This window comes from Nilaparvata lugens, chromosome X (genome assembly GCF_014356525.2).
Source record: "Nilaparvata lugens isolate BPH chromosome X, ASM1435652v1, whole genome shotgun sequence".
Classification (NCBI taxonomy): domain Eukaryota; kingdom Metazoa; phylum Arthropoda; class Insecta; order Hemiptera; family Delphacidae; genus Nilaparvata; species Nilaparvata lugens.
Window position 1 is genome coordinate 92,621,656 of NC_052518.1, and position 23,484 is coordinate 92,645,139.

At 37.4% G+C, this 23,484-nt stretch overlaps 1 protein-coding gene across 5 annotated transcripts in view; it reads right to left on the bottom strand.

Moving 5' to 3' along the window:
- Window positions 1-23,169, bottom strand: part of LOC120354827 — an 80,184-nt gene extending 57,015 nt beyond the window's left edge. For all 5 annotated transcript variants that reach the window (XM_039442695.1, XM_039442697.1, XM_039442696.1 and 2 more), the window contains exon 1: window positions 22,976-23,169. In XM_039442695.1, the coding sequence (XP_039298629.1) occupies window positions 22,976-23,103 (128 nt within the window). In that variant the 5' untranslated portion in view covers window positions 23,104-23,169. The remainder of the gene's footprint in view (window positions 1-22,975) is intronic.
- Window positions 23,170-23,484: the final 315 nt, after the last annotated feature.

Consider the following 23,484-nt stretch of genomic DNA (forward strand, 5'->3'; position numbering starts at 1 on the left):
CCGCTTGTCTTCACATCACGCTCCCGTGTTCACACCACATCGCTCTGGACTTCTCCACTCACTGTATTCAAGGCCGCAGACCCATCGCCATCTAGTTATTGCCGACCGCCCTGCCGCAATGTACAGTGTTTGTTGCTGCTTCACCCGATTTGAAAACTGTTTGTTTTAGGGAGGAGTATGTATGGGCCAAGCCATTTGAATCGACCGCGCTCACCCACGGCCATCTAGCATGCCACTGCCATCAGCCGCTCTGAGGTCGCCTAGCTCAATATGTAGTTGGCACTGTTCTCCCTGTTTTCCCCCGCCTTTTTGCTTCCCAGTTCACTTCCGCTTGTAACCCTTGCTTGAGGAAGCTTGTTGTCCTGATGCCACACGGTTGTGTCTCCTTTTAAAGAAGTTATAAATGTATTACCACTTCGCTTGTTTGAATTTAAACTACTACCGCGACTAGTTAGGAAAAGTTATTGTTAGAGTACTCCACTAAATATCTAGATTTGGATTTTCTTTGTGTAATCTCTTCGCTGCGACATGTGCCCATGATCATCATCATCACCAGTGCAAGTGAATCCTGATTATCTGAACGTGTTGCCGCCTACCAGAACGAGGAGACCACTCTTACAGTCCACTGTGAACCCGCCATACCCAAACGAGATGCCTTTAAAGGTAACAATTTTATTTTCTGAGCTACTAAGTAACGTGTTTAGAAGTCCTCCTCATTGGCTCTAACACAGTGCATCACCTCTCAGTACAGACTGAAGATACATATGTTTTTGTATGTCAGCAATTTGACCATTATTATGAACCATGGCTTCGAATAAATCTTTGAATTGACTCCAAGTTTTCAAATCACTGTCAAAAGTCATTAAAGGAAGCTTAGGTAGGGCAACTGACGAGATATTTCCAGTTGTAGGTGAAGAAGCTACATTGGAAGAACTAATATTCAAATCTGTTTGAGTGGATGGTAAGGTTTCGAGAATAGCCTTGACATTGAAATATTTCTCATCATATTCACTCATCAGCATTTCAAGTTCAGTTGTTTCCAATCAAGGATTTTGTTTGTTATAGTAGCTCTGCATCTTATCTATTATATCATTGAACTCCACCTGGTGGTGATTGATATGCTCACCCATAACTTTCAATAAATTCTTCATTTTTTTATTTTTCAGATCCTTTTTGACAGCTTCAGCAATTTCATTAATCCGTTTTATTTTATGAATTGATGCATCTCTTTGAAATGTCAAGTCTCCAATAACACCCATAGTGAGGCGATAATAGTGAGCTCTCCTCGAGGGAGCAAGTGAGATAAAGAGCCAAACAAGAGTAAGAGGGAAAACACGAGAGCAGTGTGACACAATGAAGTAACCTACTGTAAGGAACAATGACTAGCTTATCTAATCATACAAGCCTAGCCAGCACTTCAACTTATGCTCAGTAGAGAATGATCATTTACGAGGCTAATAATACCATATCGATACTTATTGGAACAAACAATAACTGCTATTAATAACGAAGTAACGACAATAATCAATGCAAATAACTGCAAGTATCCTTTGAAAAAAGTAACAGTTCCTGTTACTGTTACAGCTAGATGACATATAAGTCTTTCTCTACTTATCGATATGAACACAATTATTTACAAAAATATTACTTGTTCTACTCAATTTCCAACTCAAATTGAGCCCAAATTTCTTAAGAATACCACAAATGAAGCATATATTCATCTACAACAACAAAAAAAAGCCATATACACAGAAAAACCAAGAATAAAATAGGCATAAAAAACGACAAACCTATTAGACGATATTTCAAACATATGTCCTATTCAAATTCGATTAACAAATCAATCCGGACGGTTGGACCATGTTTATTCGACAGAGGCTTGCTCAAACAGCACTCTGGTTTGTGGACTGTATCAATTACATTGAGAACTTTTTGGGGTTGTCTGGTGTCGGGTAGCAAGTTGAACAATTTAAATGGCTAAGTGCACAATAACATAGGCCTACCTTCATGTCCAAATCCTCCTTGCTTCTAGGATCCCAGGTCCAGATCACGATACGAGACGAGATGAGATGACACTTGTAATAAATCACAATAAATCAATAGATCACTTTGCAAAAATCGACATTACAAGAAGTGAGCTGTTCGATTGGCTCACAAACGGCAACTGGCGCAATTATGCTATACGCATCACCCTTCAATTGCTCCCTCCACCACACAACGCCAGACAACAAAGGGGAACATTCATATAACGTCCGAACAGTAGGGATGAGGACTTTTGATATTTTCAACTCCTTATTCCCCTGAATGGAACTGTGGGGTCAACATTCTTCTGGGGTTATACCCTTGTAATATCTCGGGTAGATTAGATATTAATTAACTGCTTTTACCAAAGGGTAGACGTGGTTAAAGAAAGCTCATTTTTACTCTATGAAGATTTGTTGTATTTAAACATTTTCTGTACCAAATTTTTACAACAATTTTGATTCTACTCTGGCTGCCTAGCCTAATACAAATAAAAAAACATTGAATGAGATTTGGACTGGTACAATAAAGAAAAAAAAACCTATCGTTATGCAAAGAAAGTTTGATCCCCCCTTGTAATTAGAGTAGAATTAATTTTGGGACTCACCCATAATGAAGACGTCGAAGATTAGGTGATGATTTGGGTGATCCACACTCCCGAAAGAATTTGTGTCAGAGCGCGCTCCGTTCGCTTCAACCGTTAAAAGAAGAGTGCATGGTTAGAATGCAATTTTTGTCTCAGGTCCGACTCTTCCTAGGCCTACATGTGGAAAACTAGACTACTGCAGGAGGGGAAGAAGAGCCGGAAACTGTTGATGGGATGAGTGGATGGAAACTATCTTTCCCAGGCTGGGATGCAAGCTAGGCAGTTCCCAACCCTGAGAAAGATCTTCACCTCGTCCATCGGTTGAAAAAATGCAAGCTTTCTCGTGCCTATGCTAGGCAGCCAGCAAATAAAATATTACGTTCTAATTTTCACAAATTTCAATAATACTATTTTCAATTGCTTCCATTACATCACCCCCTCCCTAGAAAAAGGGCGCACTAGGATTCCCGCGGCCCCTCAGGATCCTGGGTGGGTGGTGTAGAGTCCTCTGCAACATCCATTGTAGAGGGCTGCTCTGCTGATACCAAAGCATCCTTGCTCTGGGCTGAGTGACGGTGGTGGTCCCAGACCAACCCTGCAGCCAGCGCAGCGACAGCAGCAAGGGTGGCTCCAAAGGCGAGTGCTGAGGTGAGCCACCAGCTCCACCCCTCAGCATTGGGTTGTTCTTCCAGGGATGTCAGATGGTGTAGCAGCTGGTCAATGGACACCTCGTCTACCCCAAGTTCACCAGGTTGCAGGTGACCCTCGGTCTGATGATGGTGGATGCTCTCCAGTATCCGCTCTCTAGTCATGCCTGGGATATTCAGCATGAGAGCAGGAGGCACACTAAGGAGTGCCAAGTGCTTCTGAAGATTGAGGTGCCCTCTGGCACGAGCTGATGGTAGGATCTGGTAGTGGGACGTACTCAAGGTGCAGCCAAGTGTTGCCTTCATGTGTCCAGTTCCATGGAGTGTCAACTCATGTACAATGATCTGGTTACCCTGCTGACATTGCGAGACAACCTGCCGCTTGGATGCTACACTGTAATTCCAGGTGTCATCTTGATCATTCCAGACCCAAGTGTCTGCTGGGTCGGTGGCAAGCACAGTCAGCTGACACTGTTGTTGAGCTGCAGCAAGGTCATTCAGGAACAGTGCACTCAGGCAGGATGGATGATGTCGGCTGTAGACTGGAGTCATCACGGAGCATACAGTCAATGGCCCAGCTTCACACTGCTCCAGTTGTTGTTGGTGGATGACTGCAAACCGAGCCTGATCAGGTGTCATCAGCAAGCGGTGGGCAGGCTTCAGCTGGTATTGTACCATCAGCTGGGTCTTGTTGTCACGAACTGGCAATGCAAAAGCCTGGAAAAGTTCAAATCTCTGTCCAGGAGACATTAATGGCACCGTCACAATCAGTTTTATCAAGCCACCAACAACAACGCGCACTAAATACAGCACACACTCTCATGATATTGTAGTACAGATAAGCACTGGTGGGGTTCGTCCCAAATGGCAACTCCAACCCATCTGACAGGCTTGATCGAACTTTTTCCAGAATATTACTTAACTCAACAGGAGACAATAAATTGATACTTAACCTACCATATGACACTTCATTAATAATCGTTATCAGTTTTCTTAAATCTAACAATGCATTACTACTTGCTAATCTTAAATTCTGTAGGGCTGAAGATGTGTTAATGTAGACATTCAAAAGTTCTTCGATCTTAACCACCTTTTGGTTAAGTTTCTCTGTTGCAGTGACTATCACATTAGTGTTCTTTGAACATTCCCTTGCAATTTCAACCAGCTCTCTACTGTTTTCTGCCACTCTGCGACTTAAATGTCGGGTCAGGGTCAAGTGTTCCTTCTCCACATGAATGAGGCCTGCAGTTTGAGTTTGGAGTGCTTCCTCGCTGTGTTTCACTGACTGCAGATCCTCGTCTTCTGCCACTCCAAAGATTACATGAAGAAGTTTTCCTCCTGCATTGATCAGCCCCCTTCTTCCCCTTCCTTGGTACAGAAGATCCATCAGGGTTTGAACGGAGTCAGAGATATCATCCTGCATATCGCTGATGCTGCTGAAGGCTTGCTTTTGAATGTGTAGTGCAGGCATTTTTTTCGAAGCAGTGGTGATGGCATTCTGCATTTCTTGGGTCTGATCGTGTAGTTGAGAGAGTTCGTGACTGATTTCAGTGATGTTGATAACTACCAGGATCCTCCAATAGTCACCTGTCATAAGGACATCTGCTTTCTTCTGGAACCATACTCCTTGTGGATTGATGATCTCTCCACATGATAGGCCGATAGCACCTGCAACTGATGAAACAGCTGTGTCCAGTCTTGGAACGGGTTAGTTAAAAGAAGAGTGCACGGAAAGAATGCAATTTTTGTCTCAGGTCCGACTCTTCCTAGGCCTACACGTGGAAAACTAGACCACGGCAGGGGGGGAAGAAGAGCCGGAAACTGTTGATGGGACGAGTGGATGGAAACTATTTTTCCCAGGCTGGGATGCAAGCTAGGCAGTTCCCAACCCTGAGAAAGATCTTCACCTCGTCCATCGGTTGAAAAAATGCAAGCTTTCCGTAGCCTATGCTAGGCAGCCAGCAAATAAAATATTACGTTCTAATTTTCACAAATTTCAATAATACTATTTTCAATTGCTTCCATTACACCCTTCTTCGAGGATTCATTGCCTGGGCTAGATAGAATCCCCAATTAATCCTATTGTCAATTATTTATCCTTGTAATAGAAATATCAAGTTGTTTCCATAATTTTCACTATTCTGCATATATTATAACAATAAAACAATAAACTGGAATATCACCTCCCCCGTCAGGGGGAAATATTTATGTCTCCTGATTAGAATTCCTGGTTCACCCTTGGCTAGTTTAATCACTATTTGCTTCCACACAGCATAACTATGTGGGAAAATGATATCATAATTCCCCCATAAATCGGGAAAATCAAAAAACGTCTACATTCAACACCTTTGTAACTCTATAACCTATCAATTCAGCAGAATTTTTGCATGGAACCATTATTGTTTAAACTTTCATGTAGATCATTGTTTTAAAGAATTCATGTTGAGCTAAACCGCATTATTATCGAGATATTTTGGAAAAAGTGGAATTAAGCCCCTTTAACCCCCTTCAACCCAAAACCCGACGCTCCAAATGGTGTAACTTTTTATTCAACAATGTAGGGGTTGTATAGAATAGTTTGGCGTTGTAGGGCAACTTTCACTTTGGATGTTGAGATTCAAGTCTGATTACTTATTAATAGTCCATTGGAAATTGACGAGTCCCTCCTTAACATCCAAAACAACCATAGACGTTGCCAATTCATCAGGTGGGTTATGAAAATATCAATTTAATCTAATTTATAATCAGCTGTGAACAACGTTGATAAACTCTTATTGGGCAACATTGCATGCAGACGGCATTTACTCTCATCGGACTACAGTATTTTCATGCGGTTGACTGTAGACTACTTTGGAGTAGTTTTAATATTAATAGAGCATGGGAGGGCAGAAAGAAGGCTGAGGAGAATATTTGCTGATCTTTTTATTTCTGTATATATTACAGATGAGTGAGTGGGTGAGAATAGAATAGAACAGGGAATAGAATATGATCGCAATCTATATTTTGACCTAGGAGGGCGGAAACTAAAGAAAAATAAATTCAAATGTAATTATTTATCTCTTTCCTGTATAGGGCTACTTGTAATATAAATATAAAGAAAATAAAAGTGTCAGTACCCTTTTTTAAAATATTTTATCACAACATGTTTCGGTCAAAAATGGCATAAATGACCGAAACATGTTGTGATAAAATATTTTAAAAAAAGGGTACTGAGATATTTATTTTCTTTATATTCAAATCAGAGAAAACTCCTATAATAATAACTCCTAATGAGAATAACTCCTATAATTGTAATTCTGTGATTGAAATGTAATTGTATATCATATTTGATAGAAGATTCATTTTATTTAATTTTTGTAGTTAATTTTATACGAAAATATCATTTATAAATAGCTTTCAACAAGAAAGGGTGATTTTTGTCAGTGGTATAGCTAGAGAAGCATTTTCATCTTTTGTCAGTGCTATAGCTAGAGAAGAATTTTCATGTCAAATCTTGTAGAGTGCCATGTGTCGTTATAGACAGAGGCCAAGGTCAATTATGGATTCTTACAGTCGAGTCCAGTATCAACTGCGTTTCAAAACAGGAAAGAATGAGTCACATCCCCCCTTCCACCACCAGGGCAGTCTTGCAACACGGTAGACCACCTGTGCTTACGTCAGCTCATAGACACAAGTGTTCAAAAGGGTGCACAACAACTCAACTGATGTAAGAGAAAAACTTCAGCTTGCTTCATTCGAAAAGACCGTGGAAAGGAAGTTCAACTCGTAACTTACTGAACTGATGGAAAACATGAGAATTATCCTGAGAGAAATATCAATCACACGAGTGGCCTTTGTACTTCTAGTACAAATAAATATAGGCCTAAGGTTGCTGGATATATTATATAATCATAAGTTAATTATACATCATAATCGTAATTCTAGCCTAGAATGTAATCTCACTGCGTCCTCTGCTATGGAGAATATGGATGAACACAAAAAATAAGCTCTAGTTACAGGTTTGTCCTCGTCTGAAATTCGTCAACGACTTTTAGAGAGTCCAAATATGTCCTTGTATGAAATTCTTAATTGACCGAGCTAAGATTCAAGTCGACAGTTTTGCATTTCTCTTTATGTTTAAATGTTTCTACAACAATATGTGTATGTATATGTTGCGCATTTACAGTGAAACGCAGCAATATATTTTCATCTAATTTGACAGGTATGTTCCTTTTTCAATTTCGCGTCCACGTTTCAAGGTTTTTTAAAATTTTTCATTTTAAGGATAATACAAAAGGAAAATGAGTTTCCTTCGAACACCAATATTACTGTAAAAGTCAGACTATAGACATCATAAATCATCTGTCTAGTGGACTATAGGCTAATACTACCCGTTCACAAACATCAACATCTTGAAAATGTATCTTTCCATCAACGTTAGTAGACAGTTATCTACTAACTTTGTCTTTCCATAAGCTAAAGCCATGATTCTAGTTTTGAGTTATTGATAGAAAAAAATTTTTTTACGTTTTTCTTTTTTAATCACTACATATATTATTGAAAAGAAATTGATTTCTAGAATCATGAAAAGTGAGAGTTGAAGTTTGTAGGAAATCAGAATTATGGTAGTTTATTTTGTTAATTTCAATTTCAGCACACCGATTTTTCGCTTCACGACAGCACAGAATGTTCTTTGATGGGTTGATTTGATTGGCGTATCGACGGCAGCCAGACCTGATAACAGCGCTCACACTCACGTTCCGGGACGACATGTCACGGTACGATAGGACAGAAAGTTCTATTTATTACTACTTAAAATACTTATTTAGGACTTTTTCTAGACATTTTAAATTCATAAATTATTTATTAATTTTTGAGAAAACATAACAACAGGTCAATGTAACTTACAGAGCACGAGGTATACTGTTCACAGAACTAGTAGTGCAAGAGTCTTTAAGTCGTAAAATATCAATAAAATGTTACAAATCTGATAGTCAGTTCGAAACTGAAGCCTGCAATGATACAGGAAACACTTCAAATGTAATTTCAAACCAAAATGTCACTTAGGACTCATCATTAGAAGCTATTAGTGGAACAGTGCTTCTTTTGTGGTAACCGAGCTCACACACGAAAAAATGGTCCAGATAAAAACTTATTTTGTAAGAAATGTGGAAAGAAGGGGCACTGCTCGCGATTGCAAGTGAAAAATGTAATTGTCAGAAGAAGATTCGATAAATGTAATATTTTGGTATTAATAACCTCTTCAGTGCAAATTGATACTGGAGCTTCTCGTAAAACTTATTGATATGAATGAAAACTGAGTCTAAAAAATTCTACCACATACGGGAAAAGCAAACTTAGGATCAAAATACTTCACACCGCAAATTTATTGTTATTGGTTCATTATTTTATGTTAGAAGCCTCTCGCTGATGATGAACATGCATGTTTATCATACTTGTTCTAACATTAGTGACCAGCCCTAAAATACGATTATTTATATTCGATCGAATCTAAGGGTATGATAACATTGGATGATGTATGTGCATTTGCAGATCATGCATGACCTAGCGCGCAGATGAGAAACAAAATCTGGAAAGACCACGCATGCATTTGTACATACATGCATCCAATGTGATCATACATGATCGTTACAAAGAGTGCATGCATTTTTATAATATGCACCTATTTGAACTGAATGCAGGAATCATTACACGCATGAGTAGGCCTACTGAGATATCGACCATAGAAGTCTATTTTGGTGGTTACATGCATCATAGGGAACAATGAATAAGCAAGCATCCACAACAAAAACGAAGAGAACAACTTCAGATAGAGCCAGTTCTCCCTCTCATTCTCCTAACCACACCCTCTTTCTTAATCCCAAGGCGGATCACCATCTCCTAATCTTAGGACTGAAGAAAAAGGGAGAGAGCAAAATACATGAGAAAGAGACACGCCCTAATCCGTGGGCAATGGCTATGAATGAAAATGTAAATGCCAAATTGAAGTAGAAAGTGTCTCTCCTACATGATCAATGCCTTCATCAGGCAAGTCTAACGAGATGTGAATTCACAATAATCAGTATTTCAGTCGACTTTCGCTATTTCGTCATTTCGTCCCTTATAAATAAAACTGCTGCATTTTTTCAATACTCAGAAAGTTTTTGCTATGGAAGACTGAGAAGTCATAGAATTCAATTTTTTAATTAAGCCTACAATTAAGAGCTGTCAATAAATTAATATAGTGTAAAATTCAAAACAATTATTTTCCTTATAGGGTAAAATCTATAATTTGGACATTGTCATGCATTAATAAGAACAGAGGTGCTTTTGGAGCTTTACTGAATTAAATTTGATGAAAACTATGAAACGAAATGTTTCCCACGTGAATGTTCGCAAAAACGAACAGGTACTATACAGTACGTATGTACTGTAGCTATTAGAATACAACTTACTCTGTATTCGTGTAGGAAATTTGGTGGGATATTTATCTTGATTTCTGAAAATACACAAAAATAAGGGAGTAAGATAGCTTTGAAAAACCAACGTTTTTCTGCCGTTTGACAAATCATATAAAAAAATTAGTCTAAGACATATTATGTCTTAGACTAAAACGTGTAACAAATATCAGATCACTATTCCAGCTATCAAGCTTTTCATAAATTTATTTGTCTTCCCATGGCAGTAGGTTTGCGCCCAACGTTTTCACACTTATATTAAACATTTCTGTGATAATTATTAAATTATGATAGAACACATTATCGTATTGATCTTCTAAATCCAGTTAAATGTACATCGATTCCCATAAAATTGATTTTTTACCGTTCCTATGAATTCTACCAGGTTCAGCGCAACTTGTTAAATATCATTATGTTTGATTCAACAGAATTCATAAGAACAGCAAAAAATCAAACAACAAAAAAGCCGAAGTTTGTGTCCACGGTATACGACATAGAAAGCAAAAGCTCGCGCTTGGTCCATAGTTCTACGACTGAGGATTCAGCTCAGCAACTAAAATCAACAAGCCATGATTAATACTCATGATTAATACTCATATATATTAATCAATACTCATATAATAATACAAAGCATAGAACTGCTTTTCACTATGATACATGGTTTTCATTCTTTAATAAAAATAAAACGAGATTCCGGTGTCAAAAGCATCAAAGGCTACTTTCACACGATAGGAGACGTGCAACTTGATCACTGAACAGTGTTCACGTTTTTTTGTCGAAGTACATTGAGTCAAATCGTGTCTTTCACATGGTGACTCCTATCCAGGAACCTCGTTTTGTCACGTCTTTTCCCCTCGAGGCAAGCAGAGGCAAGATCTAACAACAATGCCGACGTTTGCTCAAAGTATATGACTCATCACTTTTTCTTAAAGTCTAACTTCCTTAAAAATATAGATGGAAGATTTCTGATTTCGGATTTGGATTCAGCAACCCCAAATTCTTTAAAGCGTAAGTCCCGTTTTCGAAAATATCCGAAAACAAGGAAGTTATGGCTGTTTTTAATAACGCTTTCTATTATCATATAATTATACGGTAAAAACGAACAGGTACTGTACTATACAGTACGTGAGTACTGTAGCTATTATAATACAACTTACACTGTATTCGTGTAGGAAATTTGGTAGGTTATTTATCTTGATTTCTGAAAATAACCCAAAATAATGGAGTAAGATAACTTTGAAAAACCAAAGTTTTCCTGCCGATTGAAGAAACATTAAAAATTAGTCTAAGACATATTATGTCTTAGACTAGAAACGTGTAACAAATATCAGATCACTATTCAAGCTATCAAGCTTTTCATAAATTTATTTGTCTCCTCATGGCAGAAGGTTTGCGCCCAACGTTTTCACTTAAACATTTCTGTGATTAGATTGTGATAGAGCACATTATCGTATTGATCTTCTAAATCCAGTTACATGTACATCGATTTTCGTAAAATTGATTTTTTACCGTTCCTATGAATTCTAAGAACTCTATGAATTCTTTATACAGGTTCAGCACAACTTCTTAAATAACATTATGTTTGCTTCAACAGAATTCATAAGGACGACAAAACATCGAACAACAAAAAAACGCTTTCTGAGTAACTGGCTTTACCAAAGCATGGCTTCACGAAATACAGTACGATAATTTAGAATAGTTGGTATGCTTTTCGCATTATGGTAGCGCTGTGCTTGCTCAATCACTTCTCCAGTTGACACTTGTTGACTTGTCAGTTGTTTACTTGACTTGACTTTGACACCTGTCATTACGCGATGTCTGAGTTTGATGTGGAGCTGTTGATTACTGCAGTTTGCAACCGACCTGCTCTTTGGGATAAAAGTCTTGACATCTACAAGGACCGGAATGAAGTCGCCAAAAGTTGGATGGAAGTTAAAAAGAAATAGTCAATAATTGCTGGGAATTTAAAGTGATATTCAACGATTTGAGCCTGATAAATTGGATTGTTGAATGACAACTGAAATTTAGTGAATTTTACTGTACAACATTCCTTTTCCTCCTATTTTATTGGATGATGAGTGGAGATGATTTATGATTTCATATTTGGATTCATCTTTTCGTAGTTCAATATTTTTTTTGGAAAACCAGAACTTTTAAAAATCGAAAATGTTTATGTTTAAACTTCTCAGGTGTTCAAAAACTTCTTGAAACCTTTGCCTGTCCCTTTGTGAGGCAGGAGTATTATTATCTTAGTACGTTTACTATATAATCATATGATAATGGAAAGCTATATTAAAAACAGCTATAACTCCCATGTTTTCGGGTATTTTTGAAAATGGGACTTATGCTTTAAAGAATTTGGGGTCTCTGAATCCAAATCCGAAATCTTCTATCTATATTTTTAAGGAAGTTAGACTTTGAGAAAAAGTGATGAGTCATACTTTGAGCAAACGTCGGCATAGTTGTTAGATCTGTCGGCTTATTCATAAGATCCCCATGTGAAAGTACAGGAGAGCTGCAAAATATGAAATATGATCTTCAGTAATATGATCATCCAGGAGTGAGGACTCTGCCATGTGAAACTGGCCAAAAAGTCGCCAGGCTGGTCTGGACTATTCATGACTTTCTCAGTATGCATTATCCACTCAGCAGTTCTAATACAAACACAGACATCAGTTTCGTTTTAGTTGGAATGGAATGACATTTTTTATTCTTTCAGTTCCTATTACTACCACAGATCGATTCAGATCAGCACAATGTTTATACTGTATGTTCATAATAGATTCTGATTGTTGCAATGAAATAATTATTGGTATATTCAACTATTTGAACCTGATAAATTAGATTGTTGAATGACAATTGAAATTCAGTGAAGTTTACTTGTCCTTTTCCTCGTATTTTATTCGGTGATGAGTAGAGATGATTTATGAGTTCATATTTGGATTTATCTTTTCAAAGTTTATTTTTTTTAAGTTTTAAAAATTAAAAATGTTCATGTTTAAACTTTTTAGGTGTTTGAAAACTTCTTAAAACCTGTGCCTGTCTCTTCGTGAGGAAGGAGTATTGATATCTTTGTATGTTTACTATATAATCATATGATAATGGAAAGCTATATTAAAAACAGCTATAACTCCCTTGTTTTCGGGTATTTTTGAAAATGGGACTTACGCTTTAGCAAATTTGGGGTCGCTGAATCCAAATCCGAAATCAGAAATCTTCTTTCTATATTTTTAAGGAAGTTAGACTTTGAGAAAAAGTGATGAGTCATACTTTGAGCAAACGTCAGCGTAATTGTTAGATCCATCGGCTTATTTGTAAGATCCCCAAGTGAAAGCACAGGAGAGTTGCAAAATATGAAATATGATCTTCCGTAATATGATCTTCAGGAGTGAGGATTCTGCCATGTGAAACTGGCCGTTATGGGTCCGTATCACAGAGACAAGTTCTCACAGAGACAATTAGTTTTTTTGAACGGTTAGTGTCACTGAGACAAAGTTTCATAGGAACAAGTACTTCTATGAATGGCAGTCTCACAGGAACAAGTTCACACAGAGACAAGCAGAGTCTCACAAAGACAAGTAGTCTCACTGGAACAAGTAGAGAAGAAGAGTCTCATTCGAACAAAGTAGTGTCACTGGAACAAGTAGAAGGATAGAGTCCCATTCGAACAAGTGGAATGTCACAGAGACAAGGTCAGTCTCACAGGAACAAGTTGGTGTGGTGTGTTGCCTACACATGAAGATGAAGGCATTCCATTTGTTATAATAAATTGGAAGTCATCTGTTTTATAATATATATATTATGGTGACGTGAATAGAATAGAATGACTGCCTTTATTTTTCCTAGAGAGCAAAATTTAGGCGCAGTCGACCCTCTCTTACACTCAACTCTCTATCAAGTATTATAACAATACAGAAAAATATTACAAATAATATGATTAAAAACAGACAATAGTTAAGTTATCTACTTATTTAAAATAATAACAAATTTAAAATTATTGAAAAGAAAGAGAAAAAAATGACATTGAAAATAATACATAACAATGCTGAATAATAGTATTTTTTGATACTTCATCACTTTAGTAAATAAGATAAACTAACATACTTAAAGTACATTACAGTAGGCCTAAATAGAAACTGAAGTGTGTGCTATACATTTCATTTCCTACTTTTTATCAGTATTTACTATAATATGCTCAGGAATTCGAGAAATAATTTCTTTCCTTCAATATTTGCAGTGATAGATATGGCAACACGCTACTCTTCTTAATAATCATACTCATAAAATTTGTTTGAACAGTGTCTGTGAGTGTAGAAGACACAGACACAACTTGAAGAATCTCATTGGCCTTCTTATGGTCTGATTGAAATCTGAGCGCAAGTGTATATGTATGTGTGGTAATCCCGTCCTGTCTCCAAACCTATGGATTGGGGTACAGTTAAGATTTAATTCACGAAAACGTCGACAACCCCAAAAGTAAGTCTTTAATTTGCACTAACCTTGGAACTGGCGAGGAAGTGGACTGTATCTCGTGTGTAGAAGTTACTGCTGACGATATCCTGTCTTTATGCGCAGGCCTATATGATATTGTAGGCTACATATATCACGAAACGAGACGAGGTAATAATTGCGTTCAGCTCGAACGCCACGGAACGAAACGAAACGACACGATGTTGACTTCTCGACAACTCTTCTTGAAGTGGTGGGTGGAAAGATAAACGGGAAGGATGAAGGAGGGGTGAGGGAGAGAGGTTATCTTGCCTCTTTGGGAGAGGGGGAAGGGGAGGAAAGCACAAACCAAATCAACCCACAATCAAGGCTGCCGATCCTCCGTGAATCCACCATCTCCGCTCGCCTTGGAATGCCCCATTTCCAAGAACATAAACTCAAAAAAAAACTAAAATTTAAAAGTAAAAGAAAAAAACAGAACAACAAGCACTGAACGGTAGGAAAGGAAAAACGAAGGGAGAAAGGAATAGGAAAGGAAAACAGAAAACTTGGGGTGTGGGTTGAACTAATAGGGAAGTATGGGAGCAAGTTTCCTAATTGGCCTAACATACTCACCAGAGTTAGTTTTCACGTGAGCTGAGCGCACAACACCCTTAGCATCACTTATGATTTGGGTGACTCTACCTAACGGGTATGATAAGGGTGATGAATTGTCCTCTTCAATCCATACTAACTGCCCTACCTGAAGGTTTGTGTCACTCTCAAACCACTTATTCTTCTGTTGAAGAGTGTGGAGGTATTCACTCTCCCACCTCTTCCACAATCTCTGAGTGAAGCGATTAACCTTTTCCCAACGAGACAGTCTGTACTCGTTGACATCACTCACGTCAATTTCAGGAACCGCCAACAGAGGGCGATGAACAAGGAAATGTCCGGGAGTCAGCGCCTCGTAGTCATCAGGAGATGAAGAGAGCGCATACAACGGTCTCGAATTGAGTATCGCCTCAATTTTCACCAACAGAGTGGAAAGCTCAACAATAGTTAGGACCGAATTTCCCACTTCACGAAACAAATGGAATTTCACATTTTTATATTAGACTCACAGATTCCATTCATGAAAGGAGCATGTGGAATATTAAAACGAAATTGGATGCTTTTAGATGACATCGCATTACAGACGTTGGATTGATTTTCTGATGATCTGAGAAATTCAATAATTTCCTTCAATTGTCGCGCAGCACCTTTGAAATTCGTCCCTTGATCACAGAATATTTCTTTAGGCAATCCACGCCTAGAAACAAAACGATGGAGAGTGTTAATAAACTCTTCGGATGAAAGACTTGTAAGCACCTCAATGTGACAAGCTTTTGTTGCCAGACAGACAAACAGTGCAAAGTATGCCTTGTACGTACGAGCTTTGGACCGAATACTCTCTTTGACAGTGAAAGGACCAGCTAGATCGACCGCAGCCTTCAGAAAGGGAGCACTGGGAACAACACGAGAGCTGGGAAGATCACCTATGACGGGAGCAACAGGAGTTGCATTGAATAAGCGGCAACGAGTACAATTGAAAATCACATTGCTGATAACACTGTGTGCTCCAACAATCCAAAAATAACGCTGAATAAGAGCACGCACTATTCTTGGTCCAGCATGAAGATGAGAAATATGATAATACTCAATGAGGAGTTTAGTAAAACGACTATCTTTATGTATCAAACAAGGATGCTTGGCTTCATATCCTAAAGCACTATTTACCAATCTGCCACCAACACGAATCACACCATCACAATCCAAGAATACAGACAATTTTTGGAAACTCTTATCACAAGGTTTACCCTCTTTCAATAGGTCGAGTTCACGATTGAAATGACACTTTTGAACAATTTTAACACAATAAATTTGTGCACATTTCAACTCTTGAACACTAAGTGCGCCTGATTTACGACAGACACCACTAATTGATGCTTTACAGTTATTCACGAAACGTAAAACATAAGCACAGGAACGTAACAATCTCATATATGAGGAGAAACGTGTTATCTGAATAACAGCAGTCTCTTCAGTGATATTCAAAACAACACCTTTATTTTGTTTCACATCAGGCAGAATTTCAGTAGCAGGGTAAGTCAAAGATGACAACGGCCAACATGACAACGAATTAGAACACCACGTTGGAGCATTGAACCAATCTTGCGAATTGCACAAGTTTTGGGAAGAAACGCCTCTTGATCCAACGTCGGCAATATTGAAATCAGTACCAATGTGATTCCAATCTGAAATATTAGTCAACTCTAATATTCTCACAACACGATTTGCAACAAACGTTTGCAACTTGTAAGGAGGTATATGCAACCAAGATAAAACAATAGTTGAATCACTGAACAGAAACGTAGATTGAAGATTGGTTTTTTTCCAGTGAAGGAAGGACTGAAACATACAATCGCGAAAGCAACAACGCAGCTTGAAGCTCTAATTGAGGAATAGACAGAGTTTTCAACGACGCAACTTTAGTTTTAGCTTTCAACAGGAACGACACAACTCCCAAGAAGATACAAGCACAGATTCCTTTCTGCGATGCGTCAGAAAACCCAAGTATTTGACAAGAAAAGGCATCGCCATAAACGCATCGAGGAATTGAAATTGAACTTAGAGCAGGAAGCTCTCTCATCAGCTCGTTCCAGCATTTGTTGTAGTCAACAGGAATTGGCGTATCCCAATCGATGTCCAACTTCCACAGCTCTTGTAAAAAACATTTCATTTTGAATATTACTGGAGCTATAAAACCGAGAGGGTCATACAGACGCGCGATAACGGACAGAACAGTGCGCTTAGAGTTTTTCTTTTGAAACTCTGGAACGGAGACTTTAATATGAAAACAATCAGTAGTTGGGTTCCACATTACGCCAAGAACTTTCACATTTGAATTAGGCTCATCACTGATATGAAGTGGTACTTGAGTGTTTTCAGAACGAATCAAATCCAAGAACTCAGGAGAATTACTGCTCCATTTATTCAACTTGATATGAGCACAGTTTAGAAGATTACAAAGTTGTGATTTTATTTCACAGATTTCTTCCAACGAATTAGCACCTGTGAGAAAATCGTCGTGATATATATCATCACGAATAGATGCTGCTGCCAACGGAAATTTATCTCCTTCATCTTTCGCCAGTTGAATGAGAGCACTTTGAGCAAGAAAACCAGACGGTTTCAAACCATATGTGATTGTTTTGAGCTCATAAACAACAATATCATCAGAAGGATTTTTACGAAACAATATGTGAAGGAAAGAACGATCTTCTTCATCATCGAGGATAGCACGATACATTTTTGTAACATCACACGTGAATACGAATGAGTGAAGTCTGAATCTAGTTAACAAATCACATATGTCATTTAACAATTTTGGACCTAAATGAAGAACTTGATTCAACGAAATGTGACTCTTTTTAGCAGACCCATCATATACAACACGAACCTTTGTTGTAGGTGATGATGGATTGAATACACAAAAATAAGGAATAAAATATTTACCTGGTTTTTTAGCAACTTCCATATGATCCAAAAGAAGATACTCTTCCATAAATGATACGCAATCAGATTTCAAACGAGCATCACGCAGCATACGACGCTCCAACGACAGAAAACGATTTAAAGCAACATCATGAGATTCATGAAACTTGAGTTGATTAGTGTCAACTTTGAAAGGGAGACGAACAACATATCTTCCTTCAGTATCACGCGTGTGAGTTTCAGCAAAATGTTTCTTACAAAACTCATCATCGGGACTAGGAAATTTATGATTAGGAATTTCTTCACTTTCCCAAAACTTATGAACCAAATTATTCAACGAGTTCTCAGAGGTGGGACACGTCATTAATGCAGTCAATGACTGATTAAGAAGACCGGAATGATTTGGAAATTCACCCAAAATAATGTCACCAAACACGGTAGGAATCACGCAAAACGAACACTCTTCACTAGATGAGACTTGACTATGATGACGTAATATTTTGTTGAATAACTGACATCCCAATAGAAGATCAACGGAACGTTGTTCATAGAACACAGGATCAGCAAGGTTGAATTTTTTCAACTCATTTTGCACCTTTGAACTGAGATAAATAGGGGGCAATGAACCAACTATTTTATCAATCACGTAAGCCTCAGCTTCTAGACGAGGGTGATTTGAGCCCTTAGGTTTCAAGAAACATTTCACAACACCAGAAGAATTCCCTACAATCGAGGAATTCAAACCAGAGAAATGTTGATGACAATCATGAACAGATAAACCAAGTTTCATAACAAGATCTTTTGTGATGAAATTAGCAGTACTACCAGAATCAATCATTAAACGAACACCAATAAACGAACCAGATGAATTTTTAATAACTGCTTGAGCAGTACCTAGAACAACACTCGTTTTAGGAATTAAACTAACAATTGATGACTTATCAATAACATTATCAGTGATACCACAATGCTTAGAAGAATTTGAATTCTCAACAACATTCATAGTGCTATCAGTTTGAGTGATTGAATCAACGGATTTCGATTTCAAAGCAACTTTAGAGATGTTATCAGTAGACTTCTGATAACGAACAGGAGAATTCGAACGGCTATTATCACTACTACGAGGATAATGAAGTAATTTATTATGCATACGACCACAATAACACAACGATTTAGACTTGCATTGGTTTACAGCGTGAAATTTGGAGAAACAATTGAAACAGACTCTCAATGATTTAATAAATTCATTCCTAGCTTTTGGATCTCTTTTCAAGAAAGCAGGACATTTGAATAACGAATGATTCGTTGAGTTGCAAAATGAGCATTTTGTTTCAGCACTATCATTCAATTCACAAGTAACTGAGCTGCTTTTATTTCGAACGCTGTTATCAGCCTGAGTATATAAGACAAAATTTTTCTGAAAAGACTTATTTTTCGGCTTTTCGATAGATTTTTGTTCATTAACATACAGAACATCAGATGCAGATAATTGGTAAGATCTAACTCTCTTATTCACGAAATCAATCAACTGTTGACAAGAAGGAGAGCTCTTATCAGCTACCTCGAGCTCAAACGATTCACGTGATATTTTGTCTAATTGACGAATAGCTAATGAGTACAAGGTATAATCAGCCAAATCAGGAACTTTCAACGATTTCAGAGTGGTAATACTATCACCTACTTTAACAAGAAAATCTTGAAGCGATTGTAACGAAGGTTTAAATGGGATTGAACTAGTTTTCAAAATCTCATTTACGTAGTAGTTAGCTAGCACCCTATCACTTTCATAACGCTTGCATAGAGTTTTCCATGACAAATCAAAATCACTACTTATCTGAAAAGATTTTACTACTCTGGCTGCTTCGCCTTTCAACAAATTATGCAAAATATGAGATTTATGAACAGGAGAATAATATTTATCATCCACAATCAATGATGAAAAGATATTTTTGAATCTAGGCCAGTCTGAAATATCAGAGCCATCAAACGGTTTTATTTCAGTTGGAGGTAATATCATGTTCAAACGAGGAGAATGAGAGGTTGAAGTTGAGGGTTCACTTTTCTCCTTCGGTTTCTCATTTTTAATTTGATTCAATTTATCACGAGCATTGATTATTGCACAGGATAAATTATCAATAACGGTAAGTGATTGATATTCAGGTTCTTTAGTAGGTTCAACTTGAATAGATAATTCATTGATTTCATCTAAGAGTGCAGAATATTCTTTCACAGTATTTTCAATAGATATGCTTCTTATCAAAAATTGAGATTGAATTTTAGGATCATTGATGTTCTTCAACAAGTCATAAGCTTGTTGAACACGGCTAAACAAAGTTTCTTTCTTTTTCACTCGAATAGTTAGCAAGGCTTGTGGGCTTGCCATTGTAACTAAGTAACTGATTAGATAAACAAGGAGATTTGGAAAGGAAATTTGTAACTGGATTTAACATGGATATCAGTGCATGTATCAACAAGTAACTCTACTATTAACGAATTGAAATTTAAATTGAAAAATAAATCTCTTGGAAATAGAACATATCCTAGGCCTGGTCGGACCATGTGGTAATCCCGTCCTGTCTCCAAACCTATGGATTGGGGTACAGTTAAGATTTAATTCACGAAAACGTCGACAACCCCAAAAGTAAGTCTTTAATTTGCACTAACCTTGGAACTGGCGAGGAAGTGGACTGTATCTCGTGTGTAGAAGTTACTGCTGACGATATCCTGTCTTTATGTGTAGGCCTATATGATATTGTAGGCTACATATATCACAAAACGAGACGAGGTAATAATTGCGTTCAGCTCGAACGCCACGGAACAAAACGAAACGACATGATGTTGACTTCTCGACAACTCTTCTTGAAGTGGTGGGTGGAAAGATAAACGGGAAGGATGAAGGAGGGGTGAGGGAGAGAGGTTATCTTGCCTCTTTGGGAGAGGGGGAAGGGGAGGAAAGCACAAACCAAATCAACCCACAATCAAGGCTGCCGATCCTCCGTGAATCCACCAATGTGTAGGCCTATGTGTATGAGCGTAAGCGTCAGTTGATAGAACTATACAGAGTATGAATTTGAAAAAAATCGGTCAAATCATTTTTTGAGAAAATCGTGAAAAACATGGTTTTTAGTAATTACCCGCCATTTTTCCCAAGAATATTACGGAGCTACTGCAATTTTCCCAGAAATGAGACTCATGTCAGTTGATGGGGCTTATTTATTTATTTATTTATTTATTTACCAACGGTACACACCAATTACAACAATCAAAAAGCACAAAAAAGAAGCATATAAAATCCATGGTATTAATGGTACCATGGTATCCATGGTAGCTATCCATGGTATAAATTTTGAGAAAATCGTTAGTGCCGTTTTCAAGAAAACCGAGAAAAATATGGATTTTTAGTATTATCCACCATTTTTCTCAAGAATATTACGGAGTTTCTGCAATTTTCCCAGAAATGGGACTCATGTCAGTTGATAGAACTTATAAATAGCTATCCATGGTATAAATTTGAAGAAAATCGTTTGTGCAGTTTTCAAGAAAACCATGAAAAACATGTTTTTTTTGTAATAATCCGCCATCTTGAATTGAATTTTATTGAATTTCTTATTGTCGGATCCTCAAGGTAAAAGGACCTTGAGTTTAAAATTTCAAGTCAATCGGTTAATTAGGAATGGAGTTATCGTGTTCACAGACATACAGACCAACACCCAAAAATCATGTTTTTGGGTCAGGGTTTCTATATGTTTCAATGTCCCCTGACCCAAAAAGATGATTTTTGGGTGTTGGTCTCTGTGTGTGTGTATGTCTGTGAACACGATAACTCCATTCCATGAAACATATATGATAACTCAGATAACTCATTCATGATAACTGAGACATTGAAACATATAAAAACAAACAGAGAAATAGTTGATCCCACTGTTGGTATTCTTGCTTACAAAAAAATTATTTGTAATTGGTTATACGAGACTGGTGCCTGTAACTCTGAACATCTGCTGGAGCCTTTGTACTCTTTAATTTATAAAAGAGTAACTCAGACATACCGTTTAAGAAGTCCCTAGCTTTGGAATCAGGAAAAATTTTTGCCATCTGCAAAACTATAATATAAATGACTTGCCTTTTATGTACCTACCTTGATTCTTATTTATCTCCTTTCATTGCCGCTGTTCTTTGCTCAAAACTTTTTATTTTTTCTTTTCATTTTTGAATTTTTCATTTGACACTTTCAATTTCAAATTACTTAGTATATGACGGTACTCGTCCCCCACACACAAGTCTATGACTCATGTGGGACTATAACTTTATTGCTGGGTCAGAGCACTTTGATTGGGTATTGTGTAGGCTATTCATTACATGTTTATTTATTTTTTCTAACGGAGGTTTGTATTTTTTTTAATCATGTTACTTATTTAATTTACGTTTTGCAAAATAAGACCTTCAAGACTTTGTTGATTATTGGATTCTTCTGTTTGTCTATCGAGTCATTCAAATATAGCTATTCATGTAGTCTAGCCTAGATCAAAAAATTTGTTCTAATCATTAATCATTGTGTGCTGAATACCTCAATAAAGAATTATTGAATTGAATTGAATATAGAAAACTTGAAATTGGGGTACCTTAATTTTTTTGGAAAGCAATACTTTCCTTACCTATGGTAATAGGGCAAGGAAAGTAAAAATATTGTTATCATGAACCAGTGTTTCTCTTAAAACACTTTTTCATTGTCTTCTCTGGATTGTGCTTCTTTATTATATTATAGGTATATTAATTAGAATAAGAAGATATCATTCAAAACAAATCATTATTCTCTTCGAAATGAATTCAAATGCATACCGTATTGGACTTTGCTAATTTAACTCTAGGCACCCTGATCACAGCTTTTTGGAACGGTCAAACTTGTCAGGCTAACCTAGAAATTTTAAAAATTCTTTTCCAAAGGTAGAATCATTGATGCTTGTTAAAACTGGGCTAACAACTCTGACTTACAAAAAATAACTACCTACCGTACAATATTTCACGTTTATAAGGCCTACCAAAGAAAAAGAGAAGCGATTGTATAATAATACCCTTTTAACCTTCAACATAAAAAGGAAAAATGGGAATTTCAAATAATAATTTCCGTTTTCAAACGAATATTATCAATATGCTTAATTTAAGTTTTATAGTTAAAAATCCCTTCAAGTTTAATAACTCTGATTTAAAAAGAATTCAGGTATCAGAGACTGTCGTCATGCATACAAGTCTAGATGCGCTACTGTTATTCTACATTATAGTGAATAATAATTATAATCATATTATAAAAGTTTCAAACTTACTTTTGATGAGAGGAGAGGAAGAACTCTGCAGGGCTTGCAGACTCCTGGACCTGGAGCACTGTACTCTGGAGCCTGAACTCTGAACACCCAAGAGAGAACCGACAATAACAAAAAACACTAACCATCATCCCGGGAAGAGGTCTACAGCTCAACTCAATTGAAGAACCGGAGATACTTTGAAGGTGAAGTAATAAGTTGAAGTGGCTCCCCACTCCACTACCTATAACAGGACCACGCATGCGCAGTACCCTACTCATAACGGGACGATGACAAACTGGGCTGACGACAAAGTGGGCTGACGACAAACTGGGCTGACGACAAAGTGGGCTACCGACAAAGTTGCACGCTGTCAAACTGGGCTGCATTCCTAAGGCCAGTTTCACACGGCAGAGACCTCGCTCCTGGAATATCATATTACAGAAGATCATATTTCATATTTTGCAGCTCTCCTGTACTTTCACATGGGGATCTTACGAATAAGCTGACAGATCTAACAACTCCGCCAACAT